Source organism: Cercospora kikuchii (genome assembly GCF_019650295.1).
Source record: "Cercospora kikuchii DNA, contig_00006, whole genome shotgun sequence".
In the NCBI taxonomy this organism is placed as follows: Eukaryota; Fungi; Ascomycota; class Dothideomycetes; order Mycosphaerellales; family Mycosphaerellaceae; genus Cercospora; species Cercospora kikuchii.
This window is the reverse complement of record NW_025408587.1, coordinates 114,539-129,109: the sequence shown is the minus strand read 5'-3', so window position 1 is coordinate 129,109 and position 14,571 is coordinate 114,539. Positions and strand designations below refer to the sequence as shown.

Genomic DNA, 14,571 nt, shown 5'->3' with positions numbered 1-14,571 from the left:
TCTAGAGTCCGAGCCTGGACTGCTTGGGCTGCAGAAATGCTGCAAGTCATCATGTGGTGCAACGTTCCAATTCGAGACTGGCGCCCTTCTCCGCCAACTGTGCCTCGTCGCGCAGTTGAACAGCGCACAAAGATCTGCTTCTCTCCACATAGCCCAGACCTCGTGACAGCAGTGGCGAGCCTTCCGACAGCTGTCAGCAGCACTTCCCCTCCACAGCTCTCGTCCTTATCTCTACACCGCAAGATGGAATATGTTCTCTTTGCTTTTCACTGTTCCTGCGTCAATGGCCATGCAAAAGAGCCGTTAGTGACAAAGTTACACGAGTCGAGGGAGCAAATGGTGTGAAAAGCGTCGCGTGCCTGAGAGAAATCGCGATGGGAGCCGCGGGTAGGATGCATGTGACGCGGCACTAGCGTCACTGGCTGCAGGCTTGGCGCCGATCGCCGACTGGAGCTGCCTCCGTTTGCGTAGAAAGACAGATTGGCGAGAAATGCAAAGCTGGTGGGAACGTGTCGCAAACATGCGTCGTGATTCACAGCAGCAAGTCAGAGGTGCAGTGCAGTGAAAAGGCGGTGGCAGTAGCGACTTTTATCTTTCACGAAGCTTCTCCGTTTCGCAGTCGTGTGATCTTCCCGTCGTACTGCGACCTTTTCCCCCACATACGCTAGAAGCGAAAGCAGAGCGGCATTCCGGTTATTATCTTTTCGCTGTCCGCCACTTTCCTCGACACAACTTCCATCCCAACTGACTCCAACGCCTGCCTCACTCTTCCCGCTGAATCTTGCACGATCGGCGCGATAACGTTTGCGACGCATTGACTTTCGACTCGCACCCTCAATTACGTCTGCGGCGACCACGTTCCCTTTCCATCCAAAACAGGCAGCGGCGAACAACACCGGAAGAAGTTTCGTGACCGCCACTCCCGCAACGACGACCACTCTGCCAAACACCCCAAATCTTTTCCGCCTTGCTTCGGGTCTTGGGTGTGTGAGGGCTGACGTAAGATTGGAGCCGGGTCATTACAGTATGGTATTAACACACACAAGAACCGCCTCTCCTCGAGATCCCAACAAGTTTCCCACCACTCAGCTCTTTCTGCTTGGTATGCTCTTCTTCTCACCTGCATTGAGAACAGCATACTAACATCGCATAGCACTCGTGCGGCTGTCAGAGCCTATTGCCATCACATCCATCTTTCCGTGGGCCTGGAAGCTCGTTCTCCACTTCAATGTCGGCGACAAGAGCAATGCCTCCTTCTACGCTGGCATCCTCATCTCCGCCATGTCTCTCACAGAGACCCTCTTCTGCTAGTGAGTAGCTTCCACCTCCACCCCCAATGTACACATCCGAGCTAAATGGACAGCTTCTGGGGTGGAATGAGTGACAAGTATGGCCGCCGCCCCGTCGTCCTAATTGGTTGCATCGGCACCATTGCTTCTCTCCTCGTGGTAGGCTTTGCTCCCAACTTTTGGATTGCTTTGCTTGGTCGTTGCCTTGCCGGCGCGCTCAATGGCAATGTAGGTGTCATTCAGACTATGGTTGGCGAGATTGTTGTCAATCCCAAGCATGAACGTAAGTGGTAAGATGCTGTCTGGCGATGAGATGACTGATGAGAGAACAGCCAAAGCTTATGCTGTCATGCCATTCGTCTGGAGTGTCGGTACGATTCTTGGTCCTTCCATTGGCGGTCTCTTCGCCGAGCCTGTCGACAACTTTCCGAAGTACTTCCACAAAGGCGGTCTTTTCGACAAGTTCCCATATCTGCTGCCGAACTTGATCTGTTGCGGGCTCATGCTCATCTCTGTCATTGCTGGCTACTGCTTGCTAATGGAGACCCACCCCGACATGCAGCCATGGAGCACGCCGCAGGACCTGGACCAGACCGATGCCGAGACACCAATGCTACCAGCTCAAGCAGGCTTGACCACTTCCGGAGCAAACTTGACACATGAGAGCTATGGCACTTTCAATGCTGTGGATGAGGAAGTGGTTGAGGAGGAGTGGGATATCAAGGCCGATGGCACAAGTCGAACACCGAGCCAGAACAGCCGTACAGATGAGCGAAAGGTGTTCACAAGAAGAGTGATCATGCTTACGATGGCGCTCGGCATCTTCACCTACCACTCAATGACCTACGATCACTTGACGCCAATCTTCTTCCAGGACGAACGGGTCCCATCTGGAGGCCGAATCATGAGAGCAATGCTTGAGGCACCATCTTCGCCATATGGCTCACTTGCCGGTGGCCTGGGCTTCAGCGTGCGAGACACCGGTGTCATCCTCAGCTTCAACGGCATCATCGCACTCGTTGTTCAAGCACTCATCTTCCCTCTCGTTGTCACCTGGCTTGGCTCATGGAAAACTTTCATGATGACAGCCATCGGGCATCCGCTCGCATACTTCATAGTCCCATACCTGGCCTTGCTCCCGGAGAAATGGCTCTACCCCGGCATCTACGCCACCCTCTCCGTACGAAACTTCTTCTCCATCATCGCCTATCCCGTCCTCCTCATCCTCATCAAAGAAGCCTCCCCAAGCCCGCGCTGCTTCGGCAAAATCAACGGCCTGGCTGCTTCCGTCGGTGCAGGTGCTCGATGCATGGCTTCCCCTGTCGCTGGATACTTGTACAGCCTCGGGATGAAAATGGATTTCACGGCGATCGCATGGTGGGCTTCGGCGCTTGTTGCCCTGATCGGTACGGTTCAAGCTTTCTTCATTAACAGGAAGAAGAGCGGCGAGAATCATCACGTCGAAGCTGTTGTGCCTTTTTTGCCGGAACATCCACGACATCGGGAGTCGAGACTTTCGATTGTGAGGATAAGGGTGCAGGAGGGTGATGATTCGGGGTATTCGAGTTTGGATGAGAGGACGCCTTTTGCTACGAGGGTGGTGCAGAGGGGGTAGGAAGTGTTTGTTGCGGGGTTTGTGGAGAATGAGAAATTTCTGGCGCTCGTTTCTCTGGATTGCTGCGTTTAAGCGGGCGCGTTTGGAATGGGATATGAATATAGAGAATGTTGGCATTAGGCTTCCAGATGAAGCTATGAATTGATTGGTATTGAGTATAGACGGACAGACAGGATATGAAATGAACATTGATGAAAACGAAATTTGGGAGTCGAGACTTTGTGCGAGTAAGGTTGCAAGCAGTAGTAGGCTGGACTCTGGGAGCTAAAGCTTTGCGGGAACAAGACAAATTGCATGTCATGAGCAGAACTGGCGATGCTGGATGGAAAGGTTGCCTCGTGCAAGTTGAAAGTGCAGCATACTGATTAGGGAGGCTTTTACATTGTCGATGCGGAAGTTGTGCAAAGCAAGAATTGCGTAATGTCCGCTGATTTTGCAGTGATTTGTTTGACGATGATGTAGAAGAAGAAAAAGGAGAAGGGATTTTGGTTACTGGAGATTATCTATGGCTGACTTCAATCGGGCTGAGTTGGCGGAACCGGCTTTGAGTTGACCGTACGAGCTTTTCGCCAAAGTGAGAGAACAGTCTGTGATGGCAATGGTGGTGCGTGCTGATGGAGCACGTGCAGAGGAGTTTTGAGAGGAGCAATGGAGAGGAGGATTGGAGAGGAGGATTGGAGAGGAGGATTGGAGGGGAGGATTGGAGAGGAAGATTGCAGACGGAGACTGGAGAGGAATAATGGAGGAGAGGATTGTGGGAGGGGATTGGAGATGGGAGGTTAGAGTGGGATAATCGGAGACGGAGCTCATATCGCTGGCCTGGCTTGCATTGCTCATATGCGCGGAGGATGGAGTGCAAGCGTGAAAATAGATGGAGAAGCAGGAGGATTCGGGCTAGCGGAGTTGATTAGCTTGGGACGGGACGGGATAGAAGAGGATCAGGGTTGAGGATTTGTGGTTGCATTCTTTTTGGGAAGTTCCGTTTTATTGAAACTCTGTACTTGATGCTTGACAGTGCAAGTGAGCGATGAAAGTCGACTTGTTTTGGTGGTTGTGCAGCACTTGGAGTGCGTCTCACGGAAGCTGTGTGCTCTGCGTAGGTAGGACTACGTTAGCTAGTTATTATTAGAAATATATTACGACTTACTCTTATATATGTTGGAAAGTGCAGTCCAGTTGGACATTCTGAGAGACACTTTGGGACAGCATATCAGGTGACATAGGTCATGTGACGTTAGGTCACATGACTAAGCTGATGCCCTATCTCAGGAGTGAGATGCAACCTGTAACTAACTAACACAATCAACTCGGTTGGTTCCTACCTATCGCCTCTACTTCTACTGCGCTATACGCCTTACGATCCGACCTGCCGACTACACAACTCGACAGGTTATGAGCCCGGGTTTGCAGAGAGGCCCTAGGTAGAAAGAGTTAGCCTTCTCATCCTCAAAGTAACACCTGTTACCTCTTGTAGGACCTGCAGTATCGACAAGACAGAGAAGTAGGAAAAGAGCATAAGGGAGACTGGAGGCAGATCCCATCTGCACTGCCTAGAAGCTTTGGAAGATCCTGGTTGCAAACCAGAAGTTCCCAAAGGGCAGGTAAGACAGAGAAAAGCCTAGTGAGGCACACTCTGCTTTGAAAGAGAAGCACATCAAAGGAGTGTAAAGAGGAAAGGATAAGCCTTGGATTGCAGCACCCAAGTGGATAAGACTGGGCCCAAGCACTAAGTACTGCCAATACCTCAGAACTGGCCAGTAGTGCCCTTCTGAGAAGGTGGATCTTTTGGAGGTTCTCCACCTAAGAACCTAGCCAACTCCCCCAAGAGAGAAGAGTCCTTGGAAGCCTCAGCTGAGAGAGAAGAGTCTCAGCACACAGGGAAGGCAGAAATCCAGAAACTGCCCATCAGATTAAAAGAGCTTGTGTTTCTGGAGTTTGGATTTGTTTGTTTGATTTTGCAGAAATGGATTCAACAAATGAGTCTGACAAGAGGAGAACACCAATCTTGACAAGAGAAAACTGGAGACTATGGTTCAAGCTGCAGGAAAACATACTTGGAGGAAAGGGAATCTTCTGGACAATCTCAGACCTCAAGGGGACACTATCATCCTCTGAGTTGTCTGAGGCATCATCAAGCAAGGGAAAAGGCACTGCATTCTCAGAGTTCAGTGCAAACTGGAAGAAAGACAATGCAAGGGCAGTGCACATCTTGATTGAGAGCCTTGGGCAAGATGACCAAGATGAGGTTATGGATGAAACCAGAGCATATGACATTTGGACAAGGCTGCACAAGAAATACAGCAAAGTCCAGCAAGCACATGCAATGGCTATTGTCCAAGAGTTTGTGACATTCAAGATGGAACCAGGAGATACAATCAGGAAATCATGGGTTCACCTTGGCAACCTTGGAAGAAGAATTGCAGAGATTGATCAGAGGGAGTCTCACTACAAGACACCTGAGACAAGAATCAAGCACCTGCTCTTTGCACTTCCAGCAGAATATAAGAGCACAAGGCAAGCCATCCAAGCCCAAAGGGACTTGGAACCTGAGGAAATCCTCCAACTCCTTGAGGCAGAGGAGTCAATGCAGCATAGGAGCCAGTCCCAAGAAACGGCAATGTTTGCCAAGGGCAGAGGCATACAGCACACAAGACTGAAATGCCACCTCTGTGGAGAGGAGCATTTTGGAGGTGTTGCCAAGTGTCCACACCTTGACAAAGCCAAGAGATTTGTCAACCCAAGACAAACAAGCAGGGTGGAGAAGAGAAGATCACCACCCAGAGAGAGCAACTTCAGGAGGAGATCATCACCAGACAAGGATGCACTGAAAGAAATGGTGAAGAAACTCAACCTGAAAGTACAATCCCTTGAGAAAAGCCAAAGATCAAGGAAGTTTTCCAAGAAGGCATATGCTGCCCAAGAAGATGCAGAACCTTCTGCAACAACTGATGCATCTCAATCCCCATCAGAGGATGATGATGTTGATGAAGTTGCACACCTCACAGCGGAAGCAAAAGGCAAGTCAAAACCATCTGAATGGCTTCTTGACTCCTGTGCTTCTTCCCACATGACTGACCAAGAATCACTTTTCAGAGAACTGAAACCTCTTCAGAGGAAAAAGTGGATTAAGGTTGGGGGTGGTTATCTGATAGCTACACATGTGGGAAATGCAGTGGTGGGTGGTCCAAAAGGAAAACTGATTGTACTCAAGAATGTTCTCTTTGTGCCTGGGTTGGGAGTAAATCTTGTTTCTTGGAGCCAGTTCAGCCAGCAGTATGGTGTTCAACCACCAAGTTTCACTCTTGTTTCATTGTCTGGGAAACCAGTTGTCCAGACAAAATTGATAGGAGGAGTACCATTCATTGAGGAGATTGATAACACATTGCAGGAGCTTGCAATGTCGTGTATTAATCAGAATCAAGAGAATGAAGCCTATGCCTTTGAAGCCCAGGAGAAATCCCAAGATCAGTGGGAGCTTTGGCATAGGAGACTTGCACATTTTGGAGAGGGTCTTCTCAGAAACCTGCACAAGGTGTCTGACTTGAGGGCTCAGATTCCCATTCCAAAGGAACATCAACCATGCAGAGTATGTTCCTTGGCAAAGATGAAAAAGCACAGAGGAAAAGAAACTGAGAGAAAACCCCAGAGGCTATCTCTTGTTTCTGTTGATGTCTGTGGCCCTTTGCCTGTCTCAAGACTAGGATACAAATGGTGGCTTGAGATTGTTGACAACTTCTCAAGGAAGAAATGGGCTTTCCCAATGAAATCCAGAGAAGATGCACCAAGTATCCTAAGAGATTGGAAGGTGAAAGCTGAGCTGCAATCGGGAAATCCCCTCCAGATTGTAAAGAGTGATGGAGCAAGAGAGCTTCTTGCTGTGCTAAAGCAGTGGGAGAAGGAACATAGCATTTCCTTCCACACTACTGAGGCATACAACTCCATCCAAAATGGAGTAGTTGAGAGGTCAATCCAAACCTCTGAAGATCATGTGAGAGCAATGTTAGAAGATGCCCACATGCCCATTGAATTCTGGCCAGAAGCCTTGGCAGCCTGCATGGTTGTCAGAAATTCTCTTCCAAATGGCCCAGAAATTGATGGATTCAAAGTGTCACCAGAGGAGGCCTTTTCAGGCATTCAACCCTCTGTGTCACACTTCAGAGTTTGGGGTTGCAAAGCAGTAGTCTACATGGATCCAAGGTCCCAGCCAGCTGGGATGAGATCAGACAAACTGATGAACAGAGGCAAAGATGCTGTGTTCATTGGGTATGTTCCAGATACTGCCAAAATGTGGCTCTTTTGGGAGCCTGACATGAGAGCTATCAAAGCTCACAGCACTGCAACTTGGTTTGAGCATGAGAAAGGAGGAGAGATGGAGCTGAATGTTCCCAAGCTCAATCAGTCAAGCAGTGCACCTGTCAGGAACCCAGTGGGCAGACCTCCAAAGAAGCCAACAGCAGTTGCACCACCTGCAGCTGCTGCACCTGCAGTGCCAAGACCAGATCCTGAATCAACTGGTGAGTTGATTCAGCCTCAGGCACCAAGTGCCAAGAAAGCTGCAGGTCCCAGCCAAACACTCTTTGTACAGTTGCCACCTCCACCAAAGGACAAGGAGGAGTACCAGAGGATGGAGGATCCAGAAGAAGAAAACTCTGGGGAACCACTTCCCCAGCAGGAGAAAAGTGGAACCACTGAACCACCTGAGTCCAGCCAGGAAGTCAATGGACAAGCCAACCCTGGCACTAGTGGGAGACTGCATTCCAAAGCAAAAGGATCAACTGTTGCACAGCAGGACCCACAAGGACACAGGGATCAGGAGGGGAACCAAGACCAGACCCATGGCCAAAAGAGAAGGAGATCTGTCTCAGATGAAGGACCAGGCCCAGAGCCAAAGGCACACAGCATGGTCACAAGACAAGTTCTGCAGAAGAGACAGAGAGAACATGGACAGGAGGAAGAGCCAAGTGCCAAGCACCACAGAGCATTCCTCAGCCAAGTCCAAGGCCAAGATTGGGGGTGGATTTGGGAAGCCCTGTCAGAGGTTCAAGAATCTGCTTATGCAGCAATTGCTCCTCAAGTCTCTGGACAGAGACAAGAGGTGCCTATTCCAAAGTCCTACAAAGAGGCAATTCAGGACCCCAAATGGGGACACATGTGGGAAGATGCAGTCCAAAAGGAACTGACTGCATTAGGAAGCAACAACACCTGGACAGAGGTTGTTCCCCCAAAAGGAGCAAACCTTGTTACATCCAAGTGGGTGTTTGATGTGAAGAGATCAATCAGTGGAGCCATTGAGAAATTCAAGGCAAGGCTGGTTGCAAGAGGATTCTCTCAGAAGTTTGGAGTTGACTTCCAAGAGACCTTTGCACCAACAGTCAGGCATGACACTCTAAGAGTGTTCATGGCTGTGGTTTGTGAGAAGGACTTGGAACTTCACCAAGTGGATGTGAACAATGCATTCACTGAGAGTACTCTTCAGGAAGAAATCTTCATGATTCCACCTCCAGGGGTTGAGATTCCACCCAACATGGTCCTGCAAATCCTGAGAAGCCTGTATGGACTGAAGCAAGCAGCAAGAGACTGGAACAAACTCTGTGTCTCAAAGTTGAAACAGATTGGGTTCACACAATCAGAGGTGGACCCATGCCTCCTCATCCACCAGGAGAGAAACATTCTCATCCTGACCCATGTGGATGATATTCCAATTGCAGCACCAAAGCTGAAGGATGTGCTTTGGTTTAAGGAACAGCTTGGCAAGGTCTTCAAGATCAAGGATCTTGGAGAACCAGAGAAAATCCTTGGGATGAGGTTGACAAGGGACAGACAAGCTGGAACATTAAAGCTTGATCAGGAACACTTCATCCAAGAGAACCTTGCAAAGCTGGGAATGATCAGAGAAATGGCCAACCCAACTCTCTCACCAATGGACAGTTATGAAAGTCTGAAACCAACAGACTTGTATGATGAGAGAGGGAGCAGATCAGAGTACCAAAGTCAAACTGGTACCTGGATGTGGCCCATGGTTATGACAAGACCAGACATTGCTTTCTCCCTTGGCAGACTGAGCTCATACAGTTCAGACCCAGCCAAGAGGCATATGCATGCTCTGAAGAAACTGGCAAGGTACCTAAGATCATCCCAAGACCTGGGATTGATGTTCAGGAGAAATGGAGGAAAGCTGATTGGGTATTCTGACTCTGACTATGCAATGGACAAAGCAGACAGAGTCTCAATCCTTGGAAGCATCTTCTTTCTTTGTGGAGCCCCAGTTTCTTGGATGAGCAAGAAGCAAAAGTCTGTTGCAACATCAACAATGGAAGCTGAGTACATGGCTATGAATGCATGTGCAAAGCAGTCTCAATTCTTAGCAGCACTCTTGAGGGAGATGGACTGTGCAGGGTTGGTGGGAGAATGCCCATTCCAACCAACTATAAAGGCCCATCCTGACACAGTTAAAGAGTTGAGGCCAGTACAAATTATGGGAGACAACCAGGCAGCTTTGACCCTTGTCAAAGATGCACACACCCATGAGAGATCCAAACACATTGATGTTGCATACAACCATGTCAGACATCTCTGGTGGCAAAGAAAGGTTGCAGTGGAATATGTTCCAACAAAAGAGATGGTTGCTGATGGCCTAACCAAACCAAAGAATGGGCCACAGTTCCAGGAGTTTGTAAGACAACTCCAACTTGCTTGATAAAAGGCAAAAGATTCATGCCCCAACTGTGGATTGAACTCTGGACCTTGGAGAAGCAAAAGTCCAATCCATGTAGGTTGAGTGTTCAACCACATGGACCGGAATACCAAGCCCAGGAGTTGCACCATGGAAGAAGTGGCTTGCCACACTTGATGAGTAATCAGAGTCTGGTGATCCATATATGGCTCAGAAGAAAGGACTGGAAGAAAAGCAAAATGGTAAGGGAAAACCCCCAGAGAGGATAACCTTCTGGGCTCGCCCATACCACGATACCAGGCCATGGAATTGAACCAAGATGGATTGGGTACACAGCTCCAACCATGTGACCACAGCACCTGATGACTCATCATAACTTGGGGATGGACTTGAGTGCAAGAAAGCAGGCAGAAGACCATCTGGCCTGAGTGGGAGTGTTGGAAAGTGCAGTCCAGTTGGACATTCTGAGAGACACTTTGGGACAGCATATCAGGTGACATAGGTCATGTGACGTTAGGTCACATGACTAAGCTGATGCCCTATCTCAGGAGTGAGATGCAACCTGTAACTAACTAACACAATCAACTCGGTTGGTTCCTACCTATCGCCTCTACTTCTACTGCGCTATACGCCTTACGATCCGACCTGCCGACCACATAACTCGACAATATAGAATATATATAATTTACTCGATTATTAGTATCTCAGCTATTTAGTCTTCGAGCTACTTTAGCTACTCTTTCGCTTATTGTTACGGTCTGGCCCTCGCGGCCACCCGCTGGCCAGTAAGGAGAGAAACGAACACGGGAGGAGCCGTGCTCACTCGCCAAGGAGTGAGCAGAACGAGCAGAGTGAACGGAGTGATCACTCGGGTCACTGCGGTCGCAGTGATCAGGATGATCACATAGGTAACAAGGAACTATATAGACGACGCTCCCTACCGTAGGATAGGAGCCTCGTGCTCAACTCAATACAACTCTCTTGGGGTTATGTTACAAACCTTTCAGGACCTTCTCTGATATACCACGAGGACATTGCGAGGATCGACACTTCCTAGGCCACCCCCATATTAGATTAGGGTTAGGCTGCCAACGGACCGGCAGGACGTAACAACTTTGAGCACCAAAAGCCGAAGGGAAGCGCTATCGATCAATGTCAAGAAAGACTCAGGACGTCGCCGACACGAGAAGTCCATCACGACAACAGCTATCGACTGGAATCACGGAACGAATGAGCAACATGTCGATTAACGGAAGCGGGAAACAATCGACTCCCACTATGAGCACAGCGGGCTCATACGAGTCAACCCACGCACCTAAGATATCCACGCCGGAGACGTTCGACGGGACTAAGGAGAAGTTGGAGAGCTTCCAGCTGCAGGTTCAGCTGTACCTCCACTTCAACGCGCACCAGTTTCATAGCGAGGCCGACAAGGTCTTGTATGCCGCATCCTTCCTACGAGGAAGAGCCGCCAGAGGATTCCGAGCATACCTGAAGGACTGGCTGGTCTGCCAGAATTCAGATGATGAACCAGAAACGGAAACCAGAAGAATCTTCCACAGCTACGATAAGTTCGAAGAAAAACTTAATGATCTATACGGGATACCCAACGAGGAGGCACACGCCGATCGCCATATCCGACAACTCCGACAAACCACTTCTGTCGCCGCCTATGCGTCAGAATTCCAAGGATATCAGGCCGATCTCGAGTGGAACGACGCTGCCTATCGTTCGCAGTTTTACCTGGGACTGAAGGATTCAGTCAAGGCCGAGTTATCCCGAAACTCCAGCATAGCGACGCTTGGTGCAATGATCAAAGCAGCGAAGGAAATCGACGAAAGACTCCAGGAGCTGAGATACGACCGATTCGTACAGCCTGGACACCGGATACCCGCTCGAGGCGGAAGAGGGGGCTTCAAGGCCAGAAGTCAGGACCCTGATTACGGAGATCCAATGGAGTTGGATGCTACCGAACGTAGGCGAGGAAGGAAGCTGAAGAGCAAAGGCTTCACCTGCTACGAGTGTGGCGAGGAAGGCCACTACGCGCGGAACTGCAGGAAGAAAAACAAGGTCAGCCGTGAGATGAACACCATGGCTCGGACAACAGCATACCGGGAATGCGAGGAAGACTCCTCGAAATCCGACTAGTTCGGAGAGACAACCCCGAAGGGCTCATTGAACCGCGGTCTCTTGGTTCGATGACCTAGACACAGAGAGATCAGCACCGCAACCACGGAAATACGAAGAAAGGACATACCCAGGAACGGACGACGACAACGGCTCGAAGGACCAGTCAAAGAGGTCAGGGAGCCCAACATCACGCAAGGACCGGTCCACAAACCACGCTCTCCGACAGACCCTCGTTCAGGTCCGTGTTGGAACTCGACTCAACGAGGTGACGAATATCCTCATCAAGCTTGTCGTTGTTCGCCTGACGAACGGTCTTGTTACGCGCGATGCGACGACGCAGATCCTGGATCTTTTCCAGGAGGGCACCCATCTCGTCCATGCTTGCGACCAACTCTTGCTCGTCCGCGGATATCTTGGCAGACAGCTTGTCAACGACGGCGTCAAGACGGTTGATGCTCGAAGTAACGCAGGGACGACCAAGACGCGTACACTCGCTGCATGCCATGATAGAGAAATCCGAGATGAAAATGCAGTTTCGGCCGCGATTGTGGCAACGATCGCAGGGAGATATTGCGGGGAACGGGTCGTTTAGAATCTTCGCAACACGATCAAGGCGACGATGTTTGGAGGAGGAAGAAGACATGTTGGACACAGAAGATGACGAAAGATGAAGGGGCGGACCGGAACCATAAGCTCCAGGGACGGAGCTAAGCTAGAAGGGGGATGGTGTTACGGTCTGGCCCTCGCGGCCACCCGCTGGCCAGTAAGGAGAGAAACGAACACGGGAGGAGCCGTGCTCACTCGCCAAGGAGTGAGCAGAACGAGCAGAGTGAACGGAGTGATCACTCGGGTCACTGCGGTCGCAGTGATCAGGATGATCACATAGGTAACAAGGAACTATATAGACGACGCTCCCTACCGTAGGATAGGAGCCTCGTGCTCAACTCAATACAACTCTCTTGGGGTTATGTTACAAACCTTTCAGGACCTTCTCTGATATACCACGAGGACATTGCGAGGATCGACACTTCCTAGGCCACCCCCATATTAGATTAGGGTTAGGCTGCCAACGGACCGGCAGGACGTAACACTTATCTAGTACGCTCTTCTACTTTTTTTTCTTCTTTACTTATCTATTAATATTACGTAGTTTAGTATCTAGAGTAGTGCCAATATCTATAGAGTACTATCGCTAGCTCTAGTTACTCCCTAAAGTACGTTGTCCTTAGCCTTTACTATTGTCTAGGTCCTCCTTTTACCTTCTACCCTATCATCGGTCGCGTTGGAAGAATGGGTTCCTCTGTGCAGACTCCGATAATTAATTGCTGCTTGCGCAGTTACGCGTCTCGGGCGCACAACGATATCCCTCTCTACACCTAGCGATTCTGTCATTCACCACTCGTCTCTCCCCTCCTCCTATTCGTGTGTCTCGTCGTAATAAGATTGGCTCGTCGGTCGTCGCGTCCCCGAAATCTCCTCCCGAGTGAAGAGTGGATCCTTCCGCTGATAAATGATGTATTCAACGCCGATGACCTGACGTGGAAGGTCAGCAGCATCGTCCCTCATAGACCAGCCGGTTCGGTGATAGTGACCAGCCAAGTCGGGCAAGCGCCGCGGACATTACTCGGGATGTGCGAGATAATCAAGGTTAAGGAGATGGAGTCGGAGGAGGCGGGATACTTGCTCCACAAAGCAGTCAACAGAGAGAGAAGAGACGACCACTCCGGCACTGCGAGGCTTTTGAAGAGTCTCGTGACCGTCTAGACAGGCTGCCGTTCGCGATCGACCTTGTGCGGGCTCAGATCGGAGCGAATGTCGAGGATAAAGAGGACATTGGAGTGGCGGTCCGCCAGTATCTGACCGAGCTCGATCGCCATCGCAGCAGCTTGCACCGCAACGAGCACTTCGCTGATGCGACGTCGTATAGGCAGACGGTATGGAGCGTGTTGGGGGCCAGCTTGTCGTACATCACGCGGATAGAGAAGGGCCAAGATGGTGTCTTCCCGCCGCAACTCCTGATGCTCATCCCCATGCTCAGCCCGGGCGGCATTGAAGATGAGCTGTTCCTATTGGCAAGCCTCGGTATGAAGACGACGTGCAGGATGACAGGCAGGAATACGCCCTCGTAGATGCAGGCTGTTCTATCCTTGGGCGATGACGAAGATGATTGGGACGATTACTCTTACAGAGCCGCTGTCAGTTTGCTCTTGCGGTATGGCTTGGTGCGACCGGCTCAGGGACCTTGGAAAAAGGGCTCGCAATGCACAGTTTGGTGATGTGCATCTCACGAGGGTTGATAGGGGGAGCAGATGTGGAAGTGGTATGTCCTGTTCGTAAACCGCGGCCTCTTTCCATATATATGAGAGAGAAGGACAGTGTGACATTTCGACGCTGCTTGACGGTTCATCTCCCTGCGAACAACCGACTTCTTCGGGACGATCAGCAGTCAAAGAAGCGAAGATATCGCGGGTGAGCAAGAGCTTGTGGCAGCTGTGGAAGAGTAAGGGGTCCAGTGCGGCGGAGGAAGGGGTTTCATGGCAGTGGAACACAATCGGGACCATGTGGAGAGGAGAGGCCCGGTGGGGAGAGTCAGAAGAACTATTCTCCCCTGTGTACCGAAGGCGGATACAAACGCTAGGCAAAAAAAAAACACCCCGACACGCTGACGAGCGTGAGCAATCTGGCTTCAGTGCTGCAAATTCAGGGAAAGTGCGAGGCGGCGGAGGAGATGAACCAGCGAGCTCTGGAGGCCAGGGAGAAAGTGCTCGGGGCGGAGCATCCCGACACGCTGACGAGCGTACACTGCCTGGCCTATCTCTTCTATCAGAGGCACGACTTTGCAGCTGCTCCGCCCCTCTATAAGC

At 50.5% G+C, this 14,571-nt stretch overlaps 1 protein-coding gene across 1 annotated transcript; it reads left to right on the top strand.

The window, feature by feature from the left end:
* Positions 1–1,026: 1,026 nt before the first annotated feature.
* On the top strand, positions 1,027–2,904 carry CKM354_000899200 (uncharacterized protein; the record flags this gene model as incomplete). Its single annotated transcript, XM_044804394.1, has 4 exons — positions 1,027–1,102; positions 1,154–1,310; positions 1,364–1,572; positions 1,622–2,904. 4 exons carry the CDS (start codon positions 1,027–1,029, stop codon positions 2,902–2,904), a joined length of 1,725 nt encoding a protein of 574 aa, XP_044660329.1.
* Between the last annotated feature and the right edge of the window lie 11,667 nt (positions 2,905–14,571).